The sequence below is a fragment of the Ptychodera flava genome, chromosome 10, assembly GCF_041260155.1.
Source record: "Ptychodera flava strain L36383 chromosome 10, AS_Pfla_20210202, whole genome shotgun sequence".
NCBI classification, from domain to species: Eukaryota; Metazoa; Hemichordata; class Enteropneusta; family Ptychoderidae; genus Ptychodera; species Ptychodera flava.
This window is the reverse complement of record NC_091937.1, coordinates 40,895,417-40,922,295: the sequence shown is the minus strand read 5'-3', so window position 1 is coordinate 40,922,295 and position 26,879 is coordinate 40,895,417. Positions and strand designations below refer to the sequence as shown.

General features: G+C 37.4%; 2 protein-coding genes and 1 long non-coding RNA gene across 3 annotated transcripts in view; 1 reads left to right on the top strand and 2 right to left on the bottom strand.

Annotated features, from left to right (window-relative positions):
- LOC139142810 (uncharacterized) overlaps window positions 1-21,137 on the bottom strand; it is a 24,840-nt gene extending 3,703 nt beyond the window's left edge. Inside the window, exons 1-2 of the long non-coding RNA XR_011554475.1 lie at window positions 21,057-21,137; window positions 20,287-20,372 (exon numbers count right to left, since the gene is read on the bottom strand). This is a non-coding gene — a long non-coding RNA (uncharacterized lncRNA). The remainder of the gene's footprint in view (window positions 1-20,286; window positions 20,373-21,056) is intronic.
- LOC139142791 (WD and tetratricopeptide repeats protein 1-like) overlaps window positions 1-26,879 on the top strand; it is a 354,040-nt gene that overhangs the window by 69,549 nt on the left and 257,612 nt on the right. The gene's annotated exons all lie outside the window — the stretch shown is intronic.
- Window positions 14,161-26,879, bottom strand: part of LOC139142802 (uncharacterized) — a 27,193-nt gene continuing 14,474 nt past the window's right edge. Inside the window, exons 2-5 of the mRNA XM_070712970.1 lie at window positions 17,487-19,847; window positions 15,335-15,694; window positions 14,977-15,046; window positions 14,161-14,484 (exon numbers count right to left, since the gene is read on the bottom strand). Of these exons, the coding sequence (XP_070569071.1) occupies window positions 15,018-15,046; window positions 15,335-15,694; window positions 17,487-17,910 (813 nt within the window). The 5' untranslated portion in view covers window positions 17,911-19,847 and the 3' untranslated portion in view covers window positions 14,161-14,484; window positions 14,977-15,017. The remainder of the gene's footprint in view (window positions 14,485-14,976; window positions 15,047-15,334; window positions 15,695-17,486; window positions 19,848-26,879) is intronic.

The window sequence follows — 26,879 nt, the reverse complement described above, 5'->3', positions numbered from 1 at the left end:
AAATTTGTGCAGAGCAAGTGCTGTAACCTTTGAAAAGTCGCTACGATAGGAAAAAAATTGAGGGCATCTCCTGTTGGAAGACATTGCATATCTGTTGTTTGCCGCTGTTTACTTGACACACTGATAATAGTATTAGAGTTCTTTAAAATGAAAGCGGAGGGAAAATGAATGTCCCGATTGTATAGAATCCCGTAGTTTGTCGGAGTGGACCAATATTCCTGACATTGCGGAGTTTCTATATTACAACTGATATACGAAACACATAGCGCCCTCAACATTAGAAAGTTCTAGGGAAAACGGAATGCAATGCCAAAGTTTTTTTCCACTCCTTTGTTGTGATTGTCGAGAAAGAAGATATTTTAGAGATGCAAATTTGTCTGACGTTTGACATTATAATAAAAATTTACCGAGGTTCACTTCTTGGGCATGCGTCGCATGATGTTTGCCGGAATGGTGCTAAGAATTGAAAGATGTATCGACTATGCACTTTAAGCAAATGATAAAGAATTTGAAGTTCTATTCAGCGGTTCTATTCAAAGGCATCGATAAGTCTGTGTACAAGAGCGTAGCCATCTCAAAGGGACAAGGTAGGTAGTTAGTTTAACTTATGTTAGTTTAACAATGTTAACTTTCCCGACATCATAGTGATTTACCTTATTGTTTGGTTTTGTCTATTTGCATTATGTTTGAACATTTCTTTGAAAGTTCGATTTTCTATCTATACTTTCTGAAATCAACTATGTATATATCTTGTTCATAGTTTTGTAAATTAGGGACAACGGGGGAATATGTTTTTCTAAAAGCCAGTACTTTATCCATTATCACCATCCAGTTTATTAAAGTGAGATTAAAGAAGAAACACGTTAATAACTTCAAAGTCATCGCTTGACATGCCATAAATTTGCAAAGTTTGTTGGCTTTTCTTTTCATTAAATAGTGTATTTTCAAAGTATCTTACCTGTAATTGGATAATCAGCATAGGCCTGATGTATGGCCACTACCACCAAAAGCACTGTTGCAGCATTCATCGTGTCTCGTGGTGATTCTATTGATCGTCGCTTGACGAATGATAGAAACAGAGAAATTTTTAGAAAGAAATGCTTAGAGAAAAAGGAAAATGCAATTATGGAAAATAACTAGAAAGTAACCGACCAGAGAGTCTGCACCCTGATTTTTCTTAATTCAAGTAGACTTAAAACAACGAGAAGGCTTTACGCGATGCGCGCTGACTACATAGTTTCTGCTGCTCGATGCACTTCTTGAATGGCTTTCATAAATATTATTGCCTTTATCACGATTGGAACTAATTTGGGATAATTCGATCGTCATATTTTTCAAATTTCTCAAAAGTCTTAGGTACCCTATAGCTGAATGTTACAATGTTACCAATTACTCATAAAAACAAGTACGTAACTTAAAAAGAAAAATCGATGAGGTTACATATGCAGATGAAATCGACAGAAACTCGAAAAGTTTCCTACCACAAAAACGCTTAAGAGGAATAAAAAATAATACAATGGGTTCCAATTGCTCTTAGGAAGCAAAGTTACACGTAGTCACATTCACGTATGACAGTAGCGTTGTTGGTAGCCTTGCCATCCGAGTCAGCTATGGTGCGCGATCAAGGGCATTGCGTAAATGGGGCGATGTTCTGTGCCGAGTCAGGACAAAGTTTTAAACAGTCTTTGAACATCTGCTCAAAAGGTTAGTCAGACTACAAGAATACGTTCATATCAAGAAAGCAGGGCACTTCTGGCGTTTGTGTAAACTGCAAAATATCCCGCTACCAAAGACGCTGGTTACTTCAGGAGCTTCTTCGTCTGAATCAACAGAAATAAATCGTGACCCACAAAAAATATCTACACGCAATTAAGACTACACGTATAGAAGAGTAGCTCGCCCTTTCGAACACTTGTGAAAACCTACGCGAATTCTGGTTTTAAGGTAAGCTTAATATGCGCCTCGAAAGTGACTGACTCAAACTTTTGCTCAAACTTTCTTCGATGAATCTTTCTACATTCTCTTTCAAAATCAGTGATAAAGATCGGGGTCACCGTGCAAATTTTGATACTAGAAAAACAATTTACCCAAGATATTTGAATTTCAAAATGACCGCCATCCCTGTGTTAACTCTATGGAGAAAAATAAAATTTTCGATTTTGTAAAAACTCAGACGGTTAAAAAGGTTTTATTACACAGAGAGCTTTAAAATGACCCTCCCCAAGTGATAGATCAGAAAAGTATTGAAAATTTTGAGGGTCCAAATATCTATTCCCGAGCCGCATTCTCCCTTAACTAACTACATGCATGCACTGATCGAAAGCGTTTACGTGTGAACAAAACTCTGAAACAAGTTTCACTTACCTGAAATGTGGAAAACCAGCTTGAGAATGACAGTTGATCAACTTGGGTTACCAATGAACACTGTATGCAACGTCGGGGTATATATAAGAATTGAAAACTACCGAAGGCAAACAGCCGTACATCATCGGAGCGGTCCATACTGACTGGAACATCGAGTTTTATTTTCACCACCCTTTTCTTGAAAGGAAAATTATTTAATGATGCCTAATGGCTCTGACAAACACCAGAAAGACCCCTTTGGTGGAAGGTATATATGATTGTCAACATCATACATCAGCCGTTCAGAATCATAGAAAATTTTCTAATTGTGTGATCAAGATGGAGAAAGACAACTTGAAAAGTACAATTATACAAACAGCAAACACCCTTCCATAGTTAAATTTCATATCTACAATTATGCATTCCCAGAAACATATTGTTTTGGTCATCAAAGGGAAATAACGGCGATAGTTTATTACCAATATGAAATGCTTCTATACGTTGCTAGGGTGAAAAATTACCTGACTCAATATCGATACATATAGCTCCTTTTGTTCGTGCATATCAGCGTCGGTATAAATGATTCCTCATTGATAATTGGAAATATGTTTATCAACAAACAATAACTGTGTTAAAATGTATCGCCTTGTTGTCTTTATTACCGGACATTCAGTATCAGCATCTAACTATGATGCGTCAAATGTTTGAAAAATATTGGTATGTTTGAACGGCCGTCTAAGGAGACAGATTAGTCTCCATTATGCAGAATAAACAGACAAGTAATACAGCTAATCGTCATTACTGATGCTTTTAATACTTTTTTCCCAGCCAATAGAAAGTGGCTGCTTCCTTTGCCATATTTTCATACTTAAGTATTCCCTCAAACACACAGGAACACACACACCTCAAGTAAAGTAAGCACTCGCCAAAAGTACAGACTGGGCAGTTAAAAGTTCAAGTAGCTATAATCCGGGTTAACTGTTCGGAAAGCCTGGGCCATACGCGAAGGCTTTGTAAGCTTCCATTTCTGCGTCAAAGTCTATGTTTGAATTCAACATATCGACGATAGAAATTCCTGTTCATAACAAACGGGAAGTTTCTGATCCCGCTGCTTGTAGTGCTTAATAGCTGAAAAATATCATGCCTATTTTTCATGGCAACATACACGGTAGTCTCCTCTTGTCTGGCTAACTGTTAAACAATCAGGAGGGGCTCAAAATATGTCAAAACGTCACACTTCTGTGATGTATTATATGCAGCTTACTAGCTGTTTTACCAGCTGTTCAGCCTGCCTTTATAGCTTACATGTAACATAGCTAAATATTTTATGTTCAACTATTGTCGGAATAGGCTTTTGATGTAGAAGTTGTACCCTTCAAAGATTATATGGAATGTGAGACGAGATTTACTTTCATTGTGTCATAATGAGTAGGAATTCACATTTCTTACACTAACGTTTCGAGTTGAAATATAAGAGACTATCAACTATAAACAACTAGACTGAACGTATAAAAGATATACATAAAACTGGGTGTTATAGATCAGGGCTGGCTTCGTGCCTCGAAAATGAAAGACTTAAACTTTTGCTCAAACTTTCCTAAACGAAACTTTCAACCATTCTCTTACCAAATCAACAATAAAAAATGGGGGTCACCGTGCAAAGGTAGGAACTAGCGAAACTAAATTGCCCAAAATTTTGCAATTTTTGAAATTCAAAATGGCCGCTATCCCTGTGTGAACTCTCTGGGGGAAAATTAAAATTTTGGATTTTCGAAAGACTAAGACGGTTAATGTTTACTTTTTTCAAGAGCTTTAAAATGAGCCAGCGCAAGTTGTAGATCAGAAAAGGATTTTAGAAATTTGAGAGTCCGACCATCTGTTCCCGAGGCCCGTTCTACCTTGAGCAAACTTTCAACCATTCTCTTTCAAAATCAAGAATCAGTGATCACTGTGCAAATTTCGGTACAAGAGAAACAATTACTTACTTACTTACTCGTGCTTTTCCGATTACTATATGTGTGTTTGTACTGTGTCTGTGTGTCGTCTGCTCCATGCACACTGTGTTGCTCGGTCGCGCACGGGATTGTACCATCTAAGTCGGTTTCTGTGACCAACTCTTTTGAGTTGGAAACGGTTGCCGACTGGTTTTGTGTGAGGCCTAGCAGCTAGGCGATGTAGCCGTGAGTGTGGGGGTTCAAATCCCGTTTGGGTTATAGTAAAAATTTATTACAATTTACCGATATTTGAAAATGGCCGCCTTCCCCGCGTAACGGTTACTCGTGGGGATATTAAAATCTCCGATGTTCACAAGAATAAGCCGGTGAAAAGTTTAAATACTCCACAAGGTTCAAAGTGAGCCCCCGCAAAGGGTAAGCCAAAAGAATACTATAAAAGTGTGAGAGTCCCAGTAGCTGTCCTCAAAGGTTCATTCTACCTTAAGGTGAAATAAAATGGAATGGTTCTTAATTCACGCGATCATATGGATTTTTATTATTTTCATTTTGTTATTGTTTTCATTTTGTTTTTATAACTAGTACTCATCCAACAGGCGAGCCCAATTACAGGATAACGTACCCGTAACCCACTGCTAATGGAGCAATTAGGAGTAAAGTGTACATGTCTCGCTCAGGGGCACAACGCCGTGCTGGAGTCTCGAACTCACTATCCTCTGAGTCTGTTACTCTGGACTAACCGGGTCTCGAAATCACCATCCTCCGATAGTGAGTGCCGTACCTTAACAACTGCCCCAAGTTGCCTCCTAAACAGCAATGCCCAAGTTCATGAATGGGTTACACCCTTTGTTTACCGGCCTCAATGAGTTACGTAAGCAGACACGTAGCAGCATGTTCAATATCTTAGCTCCGCTATTTTCGACGAATTTTCGATGGGTGACTGGTACTACAGCCTAGAGAAGTTGCAAGCAATTTTGGTAAGGTACATAGACGTGGATTTTGAAAAAATGGGAACGAATTTGGAAACATTTAGGCGTAGAATTTGATGTTTTGCTGGTGGTAACCCATTGAGGCAAAGCAAACTGCCAAAGATGGCGACTCTGTGCATACCAATGTGGCATATGGCACTCGCTGTCAAGTTGTGCTTGTTTGGTTTACTGGTCATTTCTGGTAACATTGAACGGAATCCCGGTCCACCAAGTTGAGAAGCGCAGATTCAGAAGCAATAACCAAAGAAGATATTACTGCTTTACATGAAAAATTAGACACCATAAAAGCTGATACGAAAGCCATGAACAGTAACTTCGCACACCTTCAAACCAGGATTGACAATGTTGAGAAGATATTAATGTTATCAAAGAGCAAATGAAAGAAGAGTTGGAGAAATTGAATGAAATTGAAAAATTAAAATCTGAAATAGATTGTTTGAAAAGAAAGTCAAGTGTTTCTGTTGACTCAGATTCACAAGCAAGTCCTACGACCTGGTTGAAAACAACGCTTGACGAAATGAAAAAGTCAATTAACGAAATAAGGAAGGAGAAAGATGATCGAGAAAACAGAAGTCGGCGAAACAATTTGGTGTTATTTGGTGTGTCACAGAATGGGGGCAGTGAAACGTGGGCCGAATCAGAAGAAAAAGTAAAGCGAATTATTCATGATAATCTTGGGATGGAAGACATCGTGGAGTTCGAACGCGTGCATAGAATTCCAAACGCACCATCTGTTCGCGGGTCCAAACCTGTCGTCGCCATGTTCAGAAATTACAAAGACAAGGAACAGACTCTTCGTAAGGCTTACAAGTTGAAGCACACGTACATTTCTATCAGTGAAGACTATACAAAAAGAATACGGGACATACGTGGCAAGCTATCAGATCTCCGCCGTTCTCTTGTCAAAGCTAATAAAGACGTGAAAGCTTATCTGCAATATGACAAACTTGTCGTAAAGGAAGCGCACTGTAAACGCGTGTTCGTGTCAACGAAGAGTCTGGGCAGATATCGGAACGTACCTACAACTTTCGAGGTGGAAGCACTGAATAGGGTTTTGGTCAAGGCTCAAACTGTAAAGATGTCAGGTCACTTTCTCTGTTGGTATGGAACATCAGAGGCTTAAAAGGAATATTGGTAATCCAGAATTTCTTCCTTGTGTGCGAAATACGATATTGTTTGCTTCTAGAGACATTTTGTGTAAAAGACGATAAAGTAAATTTTCTTTCTTATTATAAAGTATTCTTATATCCTGCTGTTAAACGCTCAAAAAAGGGCGTCCCAGCGGCGGTGTTGCGGTTTATGTCAAAAAGTGGATTTTCAAAAAAATTATAAGTTGTAAAACTGACATTTTAGAAAATTGTGTTTTCCTACAGTTTGAAAATTCTTTGTTTTCTTCTGATAAAAATGTTACTTTTTGTTGTTGCTATTTACGTCCTGACAACTCTTTAGAAGAGATAGTTAGATTATATGATTATCTGGTTAATGTGTGTGACGGTAATGATATTATTTTGGCAGGAGATTTCAACGCCAGAACAGGTACACTTGACGATTATATAACCGACGATTCAGTAGCACACATTCCGGTATTGGAAAATGTAAATTATGTCCAAAGTATTTTTACAGTCCACGTCGCGAAGGATGACGTGGTTACACCTGCTGGCAAAGTATTGATTGATTTATGTAAAGGAATGGACATACATTTTTTGAATGGCAGGGCTGGCAGTGATAGTGTTGGGAATTTTACTTGTGCAACAGCCTTGGGAGCTTGCGTTGTGGATTACATGATCATGTCTGCCGATTTATTTGAGTGTGTGAACGACTTTGACATTATACCTCGTACTGAATCTGACCATTTTGCATTATCTTGTAATTTACTGTCAAGTACCACGCATGACATTGTCTCTACAACAAGTGGTGATGGCCAATGCGCAAAGCTTGTTTGTTACCGTTGGTCAGAAAATAGCAAATCTAGGTATTAGAAAATGTCACTTCTGTTGAAACATCAAATTCTTTCAAAGATGCCATTGCCAGCTTAGCTGATGTAAATACAGCTATTCGTAAATTTACCAGTGCATTGCAGTTTGCAGGTAAAGGTATGAAAAGTTCAGATTTTAACAGAAATAGTCGTAAAATACAAGGTTGATTTGACGATTTATGTTATTTCAAAAAAGACTTATGTACGATAAGTGAAAGACTTTCGGAAAACAAGCTCATATTCTTCACTTAAAGAGTATTTGACAGCAAAGAAAGTTTTTAAAGCGACTTGTAGAGTTAAAAAAACAAACTATCAAGATGCCATTAAGGAGAAACTGTTACAAGCTTTCAAGGAGGGTGGTTCTTTAGACATATGGCAGATTTTGGAGACATGTATGAACCGTAAAAGCCATACTTCAAATGCCATCAGTTTAAATGAATGGTATGATTATTTTAAAAACCTTTATGTACAATGTAGTGACACTGATGTAAGTGACCAGTCTTTTCGTGAAACTGTCGAAGATGCTATAAGTAATTTACTTTCATCGCCTTCTCCGAATCAAGCCGAGGACGGAGAACTAAATAAATGTATTACAGAAGTTGAAATACTGTTAAATTTAAAAAGATTTAAATCTGCTAAGTCTCCAGGAGTTGACGGAATCCCGGGTGAATTTTTCAAATTCTCATCCGCTGTTATTACTCCTTTCCTTCTCATTTTATTTAATAGTATCTTTGACTCAGGAAATTTTCCTGAGGACTGGGCTATAGGTGTCATTATCCCTCTTTTCAAAAAGGGAATAAAAACGTAACTAACAATTACAGAGGAATCTCACTGCTTAATGTTTTTGGAAAAAAAATTTACATCAATTTTAAACGAAAGATTATCTATCTGGGCAGAGTCCAATAACATAAGGTCTGACTGTCAGGGTGGCTTTCGTGAGAACCACAGCACTGTCGATAACATTTTTGTTCTACATGCGATTACCCAAAAATACCTTGGTAGACCTGGTGGAAAATGTTATTGCCTTTTTGTAGATTTTTCAAAGGCTTTTGATAGAGTGAATCATTCCTTGCTATAATTGTGTAAATTGTCACTTCTTGGTGTATCAGGTAAAATGTTTTATATCTTACATTCTATGTATTCAAATGTCAAGTCTTGTGTTAAATCAGGGTCTTATGTATCACAATATTTTAATTGTCCTGTAGGGGTTAGGCAAGGCTGTATGCTGAGCCCAATACTTTTTACCTTTTTATTGAAGAACTGAACGACATGCTAGTAAATTCTGGTAATTTGGGGATTCAGTATTTTTTAAGTTTTGCAGACAGTGTTGTAAATCTACAAAGGTTAATTGATGTTTAAAGTCTTTTCTGTAAAAAGTGGGAATGAAAGTAAACATTGATAAGACCAAAGTTATGGTTTTCCGCAGAGGTGGCCATAGAGCACGTTCTGAAAAGTGTTTTTTAAACGGTCAAATGCTAGAAGTTGTAAGTTATTATAAGTATCTGGGTTTGTTACTTTCATGTAGAAATACTTTGGGAAAAGCAGTATCGACACTTGCTGACCAAGCCAACAAAGCATTAACTGAATTATATGCTTCTTCCAAAAAGTTGAATGGTTTTCCTTTTAAAATTCATTTTCAGTTATTTGATTCAATTATTCTCCCCATTTTAATGTATGGGTCAGAAATATGGGGGTATCAATTTTATGACAAAGCTGAGAAGGTACAACGTAAATGGTGTAGGATATTTTTGGCTCTGCCTTCCAGTGCAACGAATGAAGCTGTCCTTGGAGAATGTGGTAGATTACCCATTTTGTCAGAACTCTGCAACGCTGTGTGAAATTTGGCTTAAGTTCACTGAACTGCCACCAACTAGGTTGCCACGCCAAGCTTACGTCATGCTTTTTAATTTAAATTCTCTTGGCAAGCAGAACTGGGCAACTTCAATAAAACATATTTTGTATTCATACGCTTTTGGATACGTATGGCTTGCCCAGGAAGTGGGGAACAAGGAAAGGTTTTTGCATGAATTTTTTAGTAGAGTCCAAGATATTGCTAAACAGCAATGATGGGCAAATTTGAATAGAAAACAAAAAATGCGTTCGTATACTTGTTTTAAGAGTGCTTTAGAACCTGAAAAATATTTGTTTATGAATTGTAATTTCAAATTCCGTCAAATCTTTGCATGTTTCGTTGTGCGTGTCTGCCATTAAACGTCGAAGAAGGCAGACGAAGTGGTACTCCATGTAGTGCCAGATTTTGTAAAATTTGTAAATCAAACAAGGTTGGAGATGAATATCATTTTTTATTTGAATGCCCTGCTTGCACAGATTTACGAATAAGATATCTTCCCAGTGACTTTATTATACCTAATCTTTGTAAATTTTATCGCCTATTACGTACATCTGATACAGAATTATTAAGTCAGTTATACACATATATTTATAAGGCTTTTCATTTACGTAAAGAAGTGATATGTTATGTAAATTAATCTTGTTTTGTTCCTGGCATATTGGCGTGTTTTTTTTTGTTTTTTTCCCTCATAATTATTTGAAAATGTTCATTTTAATTATTTCATCTGGAATGTATCTCCTTTGTATAGGGACCGGAGGCCTAGAAATACAATAAATCCATCTATCTATCTTACCGGCCTCAATTCAGTTACTCAATATCTATTTTAAAGAGTATTTAAAATTGTGTTTCAAGGAGTATTCAAGGAAGTTTTTATCTGTTTATGACGCGGCTCCCTTCGTCCAACTGCTGGTCTATTATCACCACATTCTAGTCCGCACTCGAGTCCGATATTGAAGACCACATAGTGAATAGTAATGTGTTATAAGATTCGAAATCCCATGACGCAGCGCTCGAAATTAACTGTTTTCCTTTGTAGACCCATTGGGCTACCATTTTCTGACGTTGGTAGCCCAGTGACAAGGTTTGGTAGCCCATGCATGAATGAAGGTTTTTTTGTAAAGGATATTTTTATTGATATCTAGACAATGAAAGATTTATTTTGCATAATTCTATCAAGGAAGTGAATTTTCCAGTCATTTGACATCAATACCTGCAGATCATAGCCTTAGGAGAACGGTATAGCATGACATAGTGGACACGGTGACGCCTCAAAATTTGCAAATTTTGATGTTCGTCATGACATCGACCTTTCACGTAGCACGTGTAAACATGGCATGACTAAAAATAGATTGGCTATGAATTTCAGGATGACAACTTGGTACAGTCATGTTCCCAATAATTTCATGGCAATTTTGGCTATATTTCTCCACCATAGTACACTATCATGGGATGATTTTGTACAGTTCGGAAAACGTAATTTTTGGATGGCCCAACAGCTTTTTCTTTGCAGTTTGAATAATTTTGTGTTTAATTGTAATTGATAAATTGTGATTAAATAACTATGAAAATGAACTTTCATTGGCCATCATTTCCCAAGCCTGTCATCCAACTACATGAGTTCAGGTAATGATATTTTATTGAAAGTTTGTCGCAACAAATTCGACTGCACTGTCGCCTTTTAACTTGCACAACAAAGTCATAGTCTGGCCTTTCTGTGTCCAGCTGAGTTGACTGTATGAGCGTCGGTCATCTCACAGCGATCAACATCATGTCGTCCGCTAAGTAATTTCATGTCCCAGGCTTTGGTAGTCCGTGTGGGCTACCATTTCATGGGTTTTGGTAGCCCCAGGGAAAAGTTGGTAGTCTGTGGACGCGGGACTACCGCTAATTTCGAGCCCTGCATGACGTCATGTAATTTTGTTGCTCAATCGTGAACTGATGGACAGGAAGTACCTTACTTGTTTTCGACGTGACATATAAGTTTATGAGTCAGCTAAGCAATACATACATACATACATACATACATACATACATACATACATACATACATACATACATACATACATACATACATACATACATACATACATACATACATACATACATACATACATACATACATACATACATACATACATACAATACATACATATCTTCAAGTACAAAGTAATGAAATCTGTTACTTAAGTTTCATGCATCCTGCAATGTTCAGACAAAAGAAGTGAAGAAGTCACTTCATCCGTCTGAAGATTGCAGGATGCATGAAACTTAAGTAACATGCAGATATCAATCAATACTTTGGTACTTGAAGTAATTTATGTTTTTATTTATAACGCTCTGCTTTAGCATTGAGCACTGTAATTTCGGTATTCTTATATATATATATATATATATATATATATATATATATATATATATATATATATATATATATAATTATATATTTATATATATATATATCTTTTGGGGGTTATTACACGAAGTTTGGGCGATACCGCGTCGTATTCGAGTGATGTGTCCGTATTTTGACAAGTTGCGCAGCAACGAGTCAAAATACGGACAAATCACGAGAATACGACGCGGTATCGCCCTAACTTCGTGTAATAACCCCTTTATCATACATGCATGCTTTGGTTATGACTCTTATCCTACAGACGCTACGAAATTAGCGACGAAATCAACTTGAAATCGACCTTGCTTCCTCCAGGCTGTACTTATAAAAAGTTGGTTGCTGAGGAGTGATGACAACCGTATCACTTCTTGATATTATTCCGCTGTTGGGCCATTCCACTTCAAAGGAGGGTTTATAGAGCACTTTTAAAGCGAACAGTTTAAATATTACGATGTCGACACAGGTTTTCACAATTTGAAGAAGATTTATTTTTGTTTAAAATGACGGTGGATGTAAAAAATAGGCGGGAGTTTGTAAAATGGGTGTGTTTTCGTGTTTTGATACATTAACCTCATCCCTACGTGAAAGTTATGAGGCCGCCAAAAAACGGGTCAAAATACTCGCGCCACGCCAGCGTTCTATTTCAAACTCGATCGAGTATGAACAGCTGAGAGCATAGAGCAAGCAGCTCTACAACATCTATGAATGCACAGTGGATATAATACCCGTACCAGTCACTTTATCTCGAAGAATTATACATGTCCCCAGACGTCAAATATGCCGAATTTACCTTCTTAGTAAGCGGATTAGGGAAAACATGAAGTGAGTACACTGTAAGCTGTAGTGTCGTAACTCGTTCGTGATTTTGTTGCTGTACGAATAAAACATTTCAAAGGTATTTCCGTCGTCTGCTCGTATATTTTCGTTCCTGGCTTGCCTAAATAGAACTAAACTTCCTTTAACAACCTAAGCGAATGTTTGACTTTCCCTAGATCTTACATTGTATCTGAAACCCGCACCGCACCGGTGCCACCAGACACGATCATGACCTGTGAATCTCACTGACAGGTACAAATCGGAAATATTATGTGCACCTTCAACCTTGTCTGTCGCGAGTATTTTCAGTGCGGTTGGATTTTTGTGGCTCATTTACGGCTGTAAACGATGTATGTAATTCACCGCCCAGATACTTAAGCTCATCAACAGGAAACTTGTCGTAAAGCGGTTCTATCATGATGCACTGTCAAACGATATCTTACATGTAATCTTCAGCAGCGTAGACGACACGAAAACACCGCACCGCCACGGGACCGGCCTTGAACGATGACAGGTGTCGGCAAATGATACAAATTTTCAATACGTTTGTTTGTGTGTTTTTGGTACAACTGTACTTGTGCCTAAGTGCAATGCCATGAAGTGACTGCAAACAACAGAATTTTGACCATAATCATAATGACGTTTCGGATTGTCATTTGTCTTATTCGCTCAGCTGTTTTATATGTACATATACCGACGAAGGTCATGCATACCAGAGAAGGTCACGCGTACGCGTAGCTGTAAGTAGTTCGGTTACAGTGAAAATATAATTCGTATTTTCACTAGTTAAAATATGGGTACATATCAGTACCGTCTGAACAATAGAAGATGGCAATACAGGCATAGCATATATATATATATATATATATATATATATATATATATATATATATATATATATATATATATATATATATATATATATATATATATATATATATATATATTTATATATATATATATATAATACACACACACACACACACATATATATATACACTATATATATATACACACACATATATATATATACAATATATATATATATATATATACACACACACACACACACACACACACACACACACACATATATATATATATATATATATATATATATATATATATATATACACACACAATATAATATATATAAATATGTGTGTGTACGTGTCCTTTACAAATTTACGATAGCTTTAGCAATTATTTCGCAAATGTTGGTCTGTTAGTTAAAGAAGAAGTTAAATTTAGTGAACGTCTTCTTAGTGACACCAATACTTTTAAGTTTGGCGAAGTTCTTTATTATATCGGATTTCCAGTTTTTCGGAAACAGCACAGTACTCTCTTTCTCTTTTTTTTCACGGACAGTGATGTTGCACAAACACCTAACCTTTATTTGCGATTTTGTAAGTGCGCATTGCATGAATACCCATTTTCCCTTGGAGTGCCACCAACTGGGGTACACTATACGTACTTGCATATCCTAAAAAGATTTTCTGCGTTGAAGGCATGGGTTCGTTATCTTGGGTACGTAAACAGCAGGCGGTCAACTTAAACGCGATAGAAAAGACCATTCACTGCATGGTCTTCAAAATTAGTCGACATAACTATTTTGTCAGAAAATTATAGAGTTAAAACATGTGTTCCCGAGCTCTATTTCAACTTAAAATTCACCATAAACATAAAAATGCGCTCTTCTGTTTTGACCGGCAGGGAAAACGAATTCGGTTTGTTCAAGAGGGATGTGCGTCAGCGATAGAAAATGCAATAAGAAAAGGCCTTTCCAAAAACATCCCTGTGCAGTAGGAGTAGAAGTTGTATTGAATGATAAGGATTACGTCTTCATTCTTTCAGTCATCTGATTTTATTACTTTGACTAAGTTAAATGTTTACAATGTTGCCAAATATACCTAATAGTAAGCTAGGGATGCCATGAACAATATTAACTGAGCGGAGAATGACAAGAAAGAAACCCGCATAGGTATTCTTGAAACTTTCCGGGCGGGTATAATAGGAAAACCTCAAAATTTAACAGGTTTGTCCATATATAACCTTGAATATGATGTGTTTCTTTTCAAAGATGTATCCAAGCTGGATACTCATCTGGCAAGGCACTGCATTTAATCCTCATGTTGACATTTATGAACCCGCACAGCTGCACAAAGCTGTAATAAAACAATCCAGGCAACCGGTGAGAAAGCATAACCACGGTCCCTTTCTGGCATAACACATTATAATAGGGAGGGGCAATATATATTATGAGAGGCTATGTATTGATGAAGCATGCTATTTTCTCGTTGAAACTTTGATTTCGAATAGAGCAAAGTAGGCTAACTTTCTTCCTCTGTCACAAATTTACATAATTTTCTGTCTATAATCAAGGAAATATGCCTTCGTTAGAGAGCAAGGTTGAGCTACACTTGAGTAATAGTTTCTGTTGCAAAAGTATTTGTTCTTTGGACTTTTATCATTCAATCCTTTCTAGTATAGAATCGTCAATACCGTACGATCTACATATAATAAAAGGAGTAATAGTTTCTGTTGCAAGAGTATACATAAATTCTCATACTCTCGTTACGTCTAAAATAAGAGACGGTCGAGATGACACGATGTCACATAGTGTAGAAGATGCTGCCTTTTAAGGTTTCGTTACTTACTAAGTTTCTGACAGATATAGCCTTTTTCAGAAGTACAGTATTCATCGTCGTAAGCGAAATTTTCTTGGTCCTAAATGAAAAGCAAAACGAAAAAAGAAAATGTTACATCATGTGCCTACTTCTAGCGATAACGGAATTTTACAAAAAAAAATAAAGCACTAAACTTAAAAATAAAGCGCTCAATTACACATCCAATTAAGTATATAATGGGTGTTAGCGGTCTCGTTTAATTTATATTGTTGTGAAATGGTATAAGGCTTTGCAATACGCAAAATATATGAGACTTTTTCGAAAACACTAGAGTTGAAATGTCGTCGATTTGTGAAGTCATATCGACGTACTTTAGAAACCGACTCACCATAATTGGACGCAATTTTGTCCGAATCGTCGTGCTTTTGGTTATCATTAGGTTGGCCTGCTGCCCATGTGACAAAACTTTCACACATCGGATAAATCCATTCGAACGCTGTTTCGTCGTGAGTACTTCCATCAAGACTCCTGTCAGGGTCATGGAATCCGATCCAAAATCCATTCCCATGGCAGGATTTCTTGTCCATATTAGCATCGTCTATTGAAGTTTGCAACTGTTCCCACAGTTCCTGTTTATCCATTGTTGCAAGCCAACCACCGTCTCCTTCGCATGAAGTTTTGGCGTCGTCCCAGTTAGACTGGGAACACACGGCAGTGTACTTGTAACATTCACATCGTCTAAAAGTTACTGAACACAAAGCATGTGGCACATTAATAAAGTGTTTCATACCACAAATATATAATTCCAGGATATATTTAATATTATCATTTTTAAGGTTTTCAATGTATTCGCCTAAACGAAATAATAAGTTCACTTGAATTTTGATTTATTTCGGAATGAACAGATTTGTACCCGTGTGGGCTATCATTGCAATGTCTGGTTTTAATGATTTTGACAGTTTCAATTGTCAATGCCATTATAGCAAAATTATACTTAAAGAATTACTTGGTACTGTGGTGTATTGAATCACCAGTTAGACTTTTAGTTTGAAAAAAGTGAAAGACGAAAAGGATCATTCATAATTCTCAAGTTCAGTTCTCTTATTAATAGGCAAGGAAGAATGCCTAGTATTTGTTAAACCATGTATTTTTTATCATGTTCTCGAGTTTGAGAGTGATCCTTATTGAAAAGCACTGTTTAAGGTTGCACTTGTTTTGCCAAGGTGTCTACGGCTCGACACTTAATGCACCGAGTGTTATCTTTCTGCGGGCCGCATTAGAGTTCCAGATCCCTGATTGGTGTTCAGGGTGCAGCCCCTCTATATCGTATCGTATGATCTAGTGAACCTCGTTTTTCATGCCATGAAAGAAATTCAAATATAGCATGGTCAATGATAATGCTACCATTTGCGTCTCTTATAATGTGTTCCATGTGTAAGTTCAAGTAGTCCTTCGACTGTTTCACTCATTAATATGATGGATTATTTTACATAATTTTTCTCATTTCGAATTGATTATAATACACACAGGTCATCTGTTGAAACAATAATACGAAAGTGTTTTATATTTTGATTCAGGACTATAGAACATCGTACAGTGTTAAAACCATTTGATTTTATGCTTTCACATACTTTCGGCCCATTTAACAGCACAATCTAAGAATCAATCCCGTCTTATTAACGTACCCTCAATGGAAATAGTGTCATTACAGCCTATCGAGCATATGACGTCTTAGTTGAGCAATGGCCTTGGTGTTTCTAAAGTTTGAGTATAACGTTCAAGAAGGGTCACTTTTCCAAGAGAGTTCACAGGGACATCACCATAATTGTTCAACTCCGTTTAGTTTAAGTAAAGAGTTGACCAGTTTGCGTATAAACACACCGTCAGGTGCAGCCAAAGGAGCTATTCATCGAAAAAGCTGTTCCGGGAGCGGTTCTTTTGAGGGCAGGGGAAATTTTAATTTTGCTTGGGCAGGGGACATATTTTTAGCTTGCAGGGAGCAGATGTTAGTTTTTCTATCGGACAGGGCAAATGTCGGTTGATTGGCCTTGGGACAGGGATTGGGCAAAAACGAGAAGACGGGAAGTTACTTGTAACACGGGGATAGGAAAATTGAGCCTATATATAAAATTAAATATGGGTATGGTGTTTCCGGGGAGAGGAACATCACAAGGCGGTGAGCTTCATATCTGCAAGGGAATGATAAAATAAGGGAATTTTTCAGGGCAAGGGAAAATCGACAAGTTTGTTTTCGCCACAGGGCAGGGGAGCTTCAAAAATTGACAAGTGGGAAGGGAAACGGGCAAAATATTTGGGGAGTGGGTAAAAATGAAGTTTGAGTGCGGGAGCGTAAGTCAAAAAATTTTCAGTCGGAGGGAAAATTATGATCAGCTCATTAATTATCCGCTTGACTTAAAATTGGTCAATTCACATTAGACTGCGCAATATATCTTATCATGATAAGGACTTCTTAAATTGTGCATTGTTTGTTGGCTGCACCTGATAAACAGTCTAGTGGGGACCACGTTTCAACTTCATACCTTCAGTCACGGTAGTGGACACGGTAGTGGTCACGGTAGTGAGGTGGAGTAAGCGTGCTTCAGATGTCTGTTGTATAGGTTGAGGCGTCGTTTCGGAATCGCATACTGAAGGACAGAGAAGGCGAATTTCATAATCAAAACAGTCTCCAGTCTGTTGACTGTGGAAGCACAAAAATCCGGTGTTCAAATCGCAGGTCAGGGAAACTTGGTTGGTCTGATCATGCGGACTGTGAGGGTCGACGGCCAGCCTGCATTCGATGGCGATTGGGTCGTCGCAGAATCCATGGGTGCCTCGTAATTGATTAATGATTTCAAACTCGCCGATAGAGCTCGGGTCCAGAGTCCCTCCATTTTCGTCACTCATCCAGCTTGTCCACTCCGAACAGCCACCGTTGTTGTAAAAGTTTGAGAAATCGAAAAACATGAAGATTTAGACGGTACTACGAGAAATGCGAAGCCCATTGCAGAAACCTACCTTTTAAAATAGGCACTTACCGGGCAAGACTTAAGGGGGAACTGACAAAGAGACGACAAAGAGGTAACCGATTGGTATAACTGAGGAAGAAGACGGGAAAATATACACTTGCCGCAAGACTGTAGGCCAATGTACATGATCTAAAACAGAGCAAATTGACGGGACAATTAGCAGATTTTCGCGCTAATTGCAAGGTGATCGCGAATCAGAACAATATTCAAGCCATAACACCATAGCCATAAGTTCCATAGTGACAAACTCTATGCAACAAACACAAACAGCACAGCACAGATAGATAACAATGGCAGATAGCTGGTGGACGCGAAACCACTACTTGACCAACCAGCTACTGCCGTTTATGCCCGAGAAATCCAAGCGACTAGTTGGCAAGTCCAGGGAACACGCTACACGGTGTTTGTTCTCGGGCGAGAAGGTTAGCCGGCAGTACAAAAGGGGACAGCGTGGAGAGACAACAACACGTGTGACAGATTTGGATTCTGGGATAGAGAAGAGAGGTGCTTTCTTACACAGCTCCCTGGGAGCTATCCTATGCGTAACGTGATAAGTATGCGCCTCGAAAGTGAGAGACTTAAACTTTTTCTAAAACTTTCCTCAAGCAAAGTTTCAACCATTTTCTTTCAAAATCAGAATAAAAATCTGGGGTCACTATGTAAACTTTGGTACTATAGAAACAATTTACCAAAGATTAAGCGATATTTGAATTTCAAAATGGCCGCCATCTCTGTGTTAACTCTATGGAGAAAAATAATTTTTTTTGATTTTCGAAAAACTAAGTCGGCGAAAAGTTTTATTACACCAAGAGCTTTAAAATGAGCCCCACGACAAGTAGTAGATAAGAAAAGAATTGTAAAAGTTTTGAGAGTCTGAATATCTGTACACGAGGCGCATTCTACCGTAAATAGTAGAGCGCCGAATGTATAATCACAATATCAATCAATGACTAATCGAACTATAGTACAATTTTTCACCAACACAAACCTAAGAAACTGCTACATATTGACGGAAAAATTAAACTTATCAACAAACAAAGTGGACAGTCATTTAAAATTATGCGCTGTGTCAGGACCGTTTTATCCACTGTAACTAGGTATTCAATAAGGATAATTAGAGACAATGTTGTATCTACATCCATTTCATTGACGTCATGCCTAATGTTGACGTCATACAGTTGCTTTTTTATGCAATAAGTAAGCAGACGAATGACGATCTACGATTGTCGACCAATCATCTTTCTCTAAATGTCTGACGTCATTTAACCATGCTATGTTGACCGTTGACAAAACACAGTGTGAGGTGAAATCTATTTTGCGATTACATTTACTCCCGATTAGACCGGTAAGTTTCTCTTCTGTCATGCGTCTGATCGTTTGTTGTCCTCGGTTGGTTGCTTCGACTTGAAATGGTTGTCTTGTTGGTCTGATGTAATCTTCTGTGGCAATATTGTGCGAAATGCGTTGAACAAGAACCTTTGAGTCGTCACGATCAAAATACAATGAGGTGACTAAACTTCCATCGAGAAAGTATATTTAGGGAGCATTCGTTTTTTACGGGGAGGAGGTCGGTGGAACTTGAGTGACAAATGAAATGTAAAAAGCGACCCCCTCCAAATCAACTTTCTAAAATTTGACCCCCCCCCAAAAAAAATTCATCAATTGTAAAATGTGTCCCCCCTCAAAAAACAGAATAATTTTTAAATGTATATTTCTTAGAAAAGATAAATTAGGCAAACGAAAGACCCTCCTTACTAAAGTAAGAACGTGGCAAATTTAGTGAAATGACACGCTTAGTTCAGCTCGAAGGAGTACGCTGATAAATTATTATTATTATTATTATTATTATTATTATTATTGTTATTATCATTATTCCTTTTAATCGAATCATCTCACGCCATGAAGGAGATAAACTTAAGTCATATTTTGTCCATAGTCATCGCTTTCTTCGCTATACATTCGCAAAGTTTATTAAGGCTGAACAAAAAAATTGTGCTGTTCCGATAACCCGACCTACCCTATTTTTATCTTGCCGACCCTTAACTTTTTAGAGCTAAGTAAACACGGAAGTAAAAAAAAGAAAGAAAAAAAGCATAAAATCACGCGTTCGTTACTTGACATTTGATTTTTGCTTGAACGAGGAAGTCTTTTATGTTTTTCCCCTTTTATATGTATGATGCATTTTCTGGAAGTGTTGTGGACAGTGTTTGATCGCCCTAAACCCCTGAAAAATGCATATTTAAGATCGGAACAGCACAACTTATTTTATTTGGCCTAATCACAGTCCAATGAAAGAAAGGCTTTTCATTCTTACCAGAAGAAGTGGCATAGGCTTGGTTTACAGCAATCACTACTAAGAGTATTATTGCAGCATTCATGTTGTTTCGCGGAGACGTCCGTCTGTTGTTAATGAATATAAGAAACGAATGTTTGAGAAGTAGAAAAAAACAATTACATAATATAAAAGCGATTGAAGCAACCGAAGAGTCTGCATTGATAGATTTAAGTCGGTAATGAAACGCCTTACTGCTGTATAAATCGGTTTAACTGAACAGATCGTAAGCAGATAAATAAGAAATTTGTATGGCAGCTCGCAGAGCTTATTAATCAACGAGGGAATTCCACTTGTGATTTCACTTTGACAATGTAGAATGTAATGTCATCACCCACTTTGAAAATGCAAGTACGTTACTGAACCGGGACTACGGATTTCGTACACAGGCTAAAATAGTCGGTCAGTTTCTACCTAACAGTTTTTTTTTTCTTTCAATACTCTTACTCGTCTCTCACATTTTTTAGGTCTGCGCATTTTCAGTTGAAAAATTTTCTGTTTTTGTGCTCCAGTCTTTCATTCTACAAAAACATCAAATAAAGGACAGCCAATAATATTCTCTGGGATGTTTATCACATTATGATAGACAGACCAATATTTAGCACAAGCTTCAAAGAACAGTGTGCTTCAGATGTTAGTGAAGAATGGAAGACAGTAACAAACACACACACACACACACACTCAGAAGTAACGTAACGAGTTTCGATGATTATCAAGAAATAAAGTTGCTCGAGTAAATGGCGTTAGCTTACCGGAACAGTGGAGAACTATCTTGAGAATGATTGTCGATCAACTCCCGTGACCAATGAACACCGCAGGTAATGTCGGGGTTTCGGGGGTTTATATAAGAATTGGAGACTGCGGAAAGGCAAATGACCGTATGTCATCAACACATTCCATATTGACTGGATCGTGGAATGTTGTTTTCGCCACCTATGTTTGAAGTGATAATTTATTACCAAGCATAATGGCTCAAATAACAGCTACAAAGACACCTTTTGTGAAAGGCATCTAAGCACGCTTTGAAAAATCATCTGCTATAGTCAAGTGAAATCTTCAGTATTTTCCCGTGGTCATCGAGATGAAAAACTCTAAAAACCTAACTAAAATTATAGAAACCGAAAACACTCTTTTCTATTGTGAAAATTCAATTTCGCCTCTCTGTATTTCCTACACTTGCGCAAAACCTAAAACACATTGCTATTGTCACCACAATGCGATTAATCTCAGGACGGCAGCACTATTAAGTGTTAAAAAATTACCAATACGAAACATTTCCATATGTTACCACAATGAAAACTTACAAAACTCAACAGCGATCCGTATTGTTCCTTTTATCAGTGCATATTGTATATTGTTGAAATAATTGATAGATCATCAATAATTCGAAATGTGTTTTATCAACAACCAATTGTTTTGTTTAAAAGTCTTTCAGGGCTCAATTTACCGTCTTTATTATCTCTGCATTCAGTACCATCTGAGTTTATAGGTCATATGGCTAACAAACGTATTGGTATGTCGGAAGAGGACTGATTATCTGTCGAAAAGGATAGATTGTTCTCCATTATCCAGAATAAACAGACAATCGACATGCAATTATTGTAAACGCTGATACTTTCGTCAGGGCAACAGAGTGTTTACGCTGCCTTGTGCACTATTTTCATACATAAGGACACTAGTATTCATACAAACACAGAGAGACAGGGGACAGACACAGAGGAGCTGGCTAAAATGGCCCCTATTGTTTTTTCAGGAGTTCAGCTTTCTTCTTCTTCTTCTTCCACCAATCGTGCAGACCTTTCGTGACATAAATGTAAAAAATGTATTAAATGTAAAGAATGTATTTCGTGCAAGCCCAGCTAGACCCGACCCGACCAAAGAATGTATTTCGTGCAGACCTAGCGTGACATAAATGTAAAAAATGTATTAAATGTATTAAATGTAAAGAATGTATTTCGTGCAAGCCCAGCTAAACCTGACCCGACCAAAGAATGTATTTCGTGCAAGCCCAGCTAGAACCGACCCGACCAAAGAATGTATTTCGTGCAGACCTTTCGTGTCATAAATGTAAAAATTGTTAAATGGGCAACTATTGGCCATAGCTCGAATATTTATGGAAACTTGGTAGAGTTGTTGAACATATAAAAGCAATCCCTCTTGGTTGTAAAAACGCTTCGCTGAAGCATGTAAAGTCGTTTAGACGAAAAGTTCATGTTTTACTACACAATGAGAACATCAGTGGTGTAATTCAGATCAAATATGATGATCGCTTTCATTCCGTTTACGTATCAGTCGATGAACTGCGTTGTTTTCATTGTGGACTGAAAGGTCATATCCTTTAACGTTGTCCCAACTATAGATCGTCAGAAAACAATGATAATGACACTGGAAATGTTCAGACGATACTTGTGTGGATGAAAATTCAGGTCTAATGGATGTTGTCGATAGTCAAGAAAATGTAAATGAAGGTATTGATCAGCATATGAATACTCCAGAAATTAACACCTCAACTTCGACTAACGCCTCAACATCAACTCGCTTTGTTTTAAAACAATGAAGCACAATCAGAGTCCGCTCACAAAGTCACATCTGTTGATGACAATAATCTGTAGATCAAAGACCTCTCACCAGTTAAAACAATAAATCCACTGACGCTCAAGAGAAAGAAAAAGGTGTTAACTCTGCTGCAAACGTCCATGCCGATGAAGACAGGGTATGAACCCCTGCTTCGCCTTCGTTCTCTCCGCTCCCCTCCCCTTCATCATCATCATATTCAATAGTTCAGTCTTAGTCCCTTGAGTTTCCTGATACTCCCTTTTCAGGTGTCAATATGAATGAGTCTCAGGATTTATTTACTTCTCAGTCTCAGTCTCCAAGAAAAAATTCTCAAAGTCAGTTTTTTTTTGGTCAGGAGTAAAAACATCAAACTCGTTTGATGTTCTCAGCGAAATAAACTTGTGACAAATTTACAACAACATGTTAGACAATGTAAAAGCCTGGCAATTACTAAATACGGGAAGTAAAATTGTTCTTGTCTTTGCTTGTCTAGTGATGGCAAAGTTTCATTTCTTGGAACGTAAATCGGTGTCATGATTTTTTTAAAACGGTACAACATTTTGTCTTCTATGAAGTCCAATCAACACGCTGATTTTTATTTTTTACAAGAAACCCATCGTACAGTTGCTAATCAGGCTCAGTGGCAAATCGTTGGGCGTGGGCCTATTTAATTCTCACATGGTACCAGTAATTATGCCGGGGTTTCAGTTCTGTTTCCGCAAAACAAAAATGTTGATGTTGTTTCTGTAAAAAGTGTCGTCCAGGGTTGTCTACTTCATTTGCATATTACGATGCATGACACTTCCTTTCATTTGCTCAATATGCTTCCTCAAGTGGAGATGACCGTTGTATTTTCTTTCAAAGTCTTCGTAAATTTCTCCTTGATTTTGATCTTGACGATGAGAATATTGTCATAGGGGAGACTTTAATTGTACTCTAATGATTTAGACAGATCGTCACATATTCAACCACATTTAAAGTCTTCGCATGTTTTTTCTTCGCTTGTCCATCGTTGTAAGCTTTCTGATGCCTGGCGTTATTTTCATAATCAGGTTCAAAATTTTACGTGGCACAGAGGAGAGCAAAAATGTCGCATTGATACTTTCTTCATCAACGTTAACAAGAGGTTGACTTCGAAATAAATCTGTGTCTATTGACTCTCTTACTGATTTATCTAATCACTCTCTTGTTTCTCTTGTTTTAACTATGAATTCGAGTGTCAACAAAAATCCAGTTTGGTGTCTAAATACTAGTCTTCTTAATGATGAAAATTACTGCACTTTAATTAAGGAATTCTGGGAAGGTTGGCGTAATGAGAAGGATAGGTTTTCTTCTCTTCAGTCTTGGTGGGATATAGGAAAACAAAAGATTAAAGAATTAAGTCAGCAGTACAGTGCTGAACGGGTTCATCACTTTAAACGTTCAAAACAAAAATTATTGAGGAAATTTGTACTCTGGAAACATTGATTCATACTCAGCCTTCTCTGGAAACAAGATATCAGCAAAAATACCTGTTAGACAGTATTCAGAAACTTGATACTAGAGGTGCAGTTATTCGTTCTTGTTTTCAACAGCTCAATGATTCTGATACTAATTGAACGTTTTTTTTCTCTTGAAAAATACAAAGGCTGTCGTAAATCCATTACTCATCTCCAACGTGAAGATCATACAATTACAGAAAATCAGAGAGAAATTCGTCAACTTACTCGCCAGTTTTATCAAAACCTTTTGACTGCTGAGCCTGTTTCATCTGTAGCACAAAATACTTTGCTTCATGATGTCCCTCAACTGCCTGCTGACAAAGTTACTCAACTTAATGAACCCATTAGTCTTGATGAGTACACCTTTGCACTCAAGAACATTGCAAATGGTGAAACGCCCGGTGTTGATGGCATACCTTGTGAATTTTATAAAAAATTCTGGTCTCTTCTGGGGAATGATTTTCACCAGGTTTTTCAAAATTTCCGATGGCCTTCTTCCGACGTCCTGTCTAGAGCTGTTATCACACTCCTTCCGAAACAAGGTGATAACTCCCTTCTTAAGAATTGGAGATCTATCAGTTTGCTTTGCTCTGATTATGAAATTTTCATTAAAGCTTATCGCTTCGCTTGAAGCAAGTTATGCAAGATATCATTCGTGTAGATCAAAGTTATACTCTTCCAGGCAGACAGATTTTTGACAATATTCATTTAATTAGAGGTTGCATTCATTTCATATTGACTTGAATCTTCCTCTTGGTGTTCTTTCTTTAGATCAGGAAAAAGCTTTTGATCGTGTCAGTCATCATTATCTTTTTCAAACTCTGCATGCGTTCGGGTTTGGTGAAAATTTCATCAATTTTATTAAACTTCTGTATACACAAACTGATAGTCTTGTCCGTGTTAACAGTTCCCTTACTGCTCCTGTTCAGTTTTCACGTGGTATTAGGCAAGGTTGCTCATTATCAGGGCAGCTGTATGCAATTGTTATTGAACCTCTTTGACACAGAATAAGACAAGATGACATTATTCAAGGTGTTATGATTCCAAATTCAGTTGATCGTAAATGTAAACTTTCAGCTTATGCTGATGACGTTAATACTCTTTTAACTTATGATACTGATATTTGAGGTTAATTATTGGTTTTCTGTCTATGAGCATGCCAATAATGCAAAAATTAACTATCGTAAGTCCCAAGGTCTTTGGGTCGGCGTGGGTGTGCTGATCATCCGCTTGAAATTCTTTGGAATAGTATTGGTCTCAAAGTCCTTGGTACTTATTTGGGCAACAGTAACGAGTATTTTTCAAAAAACTGGAGTGAGTGTGTTACAAAGATTGACAATAACTTATCTTGATGGAATTCCAAGGCCGTGTTATCGTTATTAATCGACTTGCTGCAACTAAACTCTTTCATCGTTTAATTTGCCTCTCTCCTCCTGCTTTTATCTTTGATGAAATTCAGCACAAATTTCTTGATTTCTTCTGGCAAGGAAAACATCGGTTGCCGAGTCGAACAGTTTTTGCTCCATTGAAGTTAGGAGGGCAAAATCTTATCGATCTCTCTTCACGTGTGAAAGCTTTCAGGTTAAATTATCTTCAAAGATATTTGTATTCAGGCCTGGATCATCCTTCATTTTTGTTTCCTGATTTTTATTTTCGAAGTGTTGATAATCTCAAGTACACCTCTCAACTATTTACAGTCAATTTTCAGTCTGTTCCAGAATTTCCAGCTAATTTTTATCTTGAGCCTTTGAGAGTCTGGAAGTCACGTATTTTCCTGAGAAAAGGTGGACCCCTTTCAATCAAAGATATTTTCCATGAAGCCTTTTTTCAACGATTGTGTTAGTTTTACAAATCCTCTTGATAATATTCTTGTTAAACACTTTATCATTGTTGGCATTACAAAAGTTGGAGATCTTTTTGACCCCTTCCAAAAAACTTGGCGCTCCCCAAGCCAGTTTAAAAACATTGTTTCTATTCATTCGAATAGAATTTTAACAAATACTGTCAAGACGTTGGTTGATTCTATTCCCTGTGATTGGAAAAACAAAATCCAAAGTTATTTTGAAGAGGAAATTGATTTGGATGACGTTCATTCTTGTCATCGTCCTTCGTACTCTTTCGAACTTATTTGTAAAGGCACTGATGACCATATTATTTTGAATTGTCCCTTGTATAAATTTGAAAAGGGTAGCATATATAAATTCTTGATCATCTCCAATTTTCATGGAAACAATAAACGTCAAGATACAGTTTGGAGAGATCTGCTTTCACTTTCTGAAGATATCAAACCTTTTTTCACTTCTTGTTATCTCAGTCCAATTCCCAAAAGAGAAGTTGGAGATCTTCAATGGCGTCTTCTCCATGGTGCGTACGCAACTGGCTCGTTTATGTTCCATTCTGGGTATAGCTCATCCTCTGATTGTATTTTCTGTAGCACCAGAGATGACCTTTTACACATATTTTTAGAATGCCCTCGTCTTTCTCCTTTGTTCATTCTCCTTCGTAAACTCTGTCACCGTTTTCTTGGTCAGGAATGCA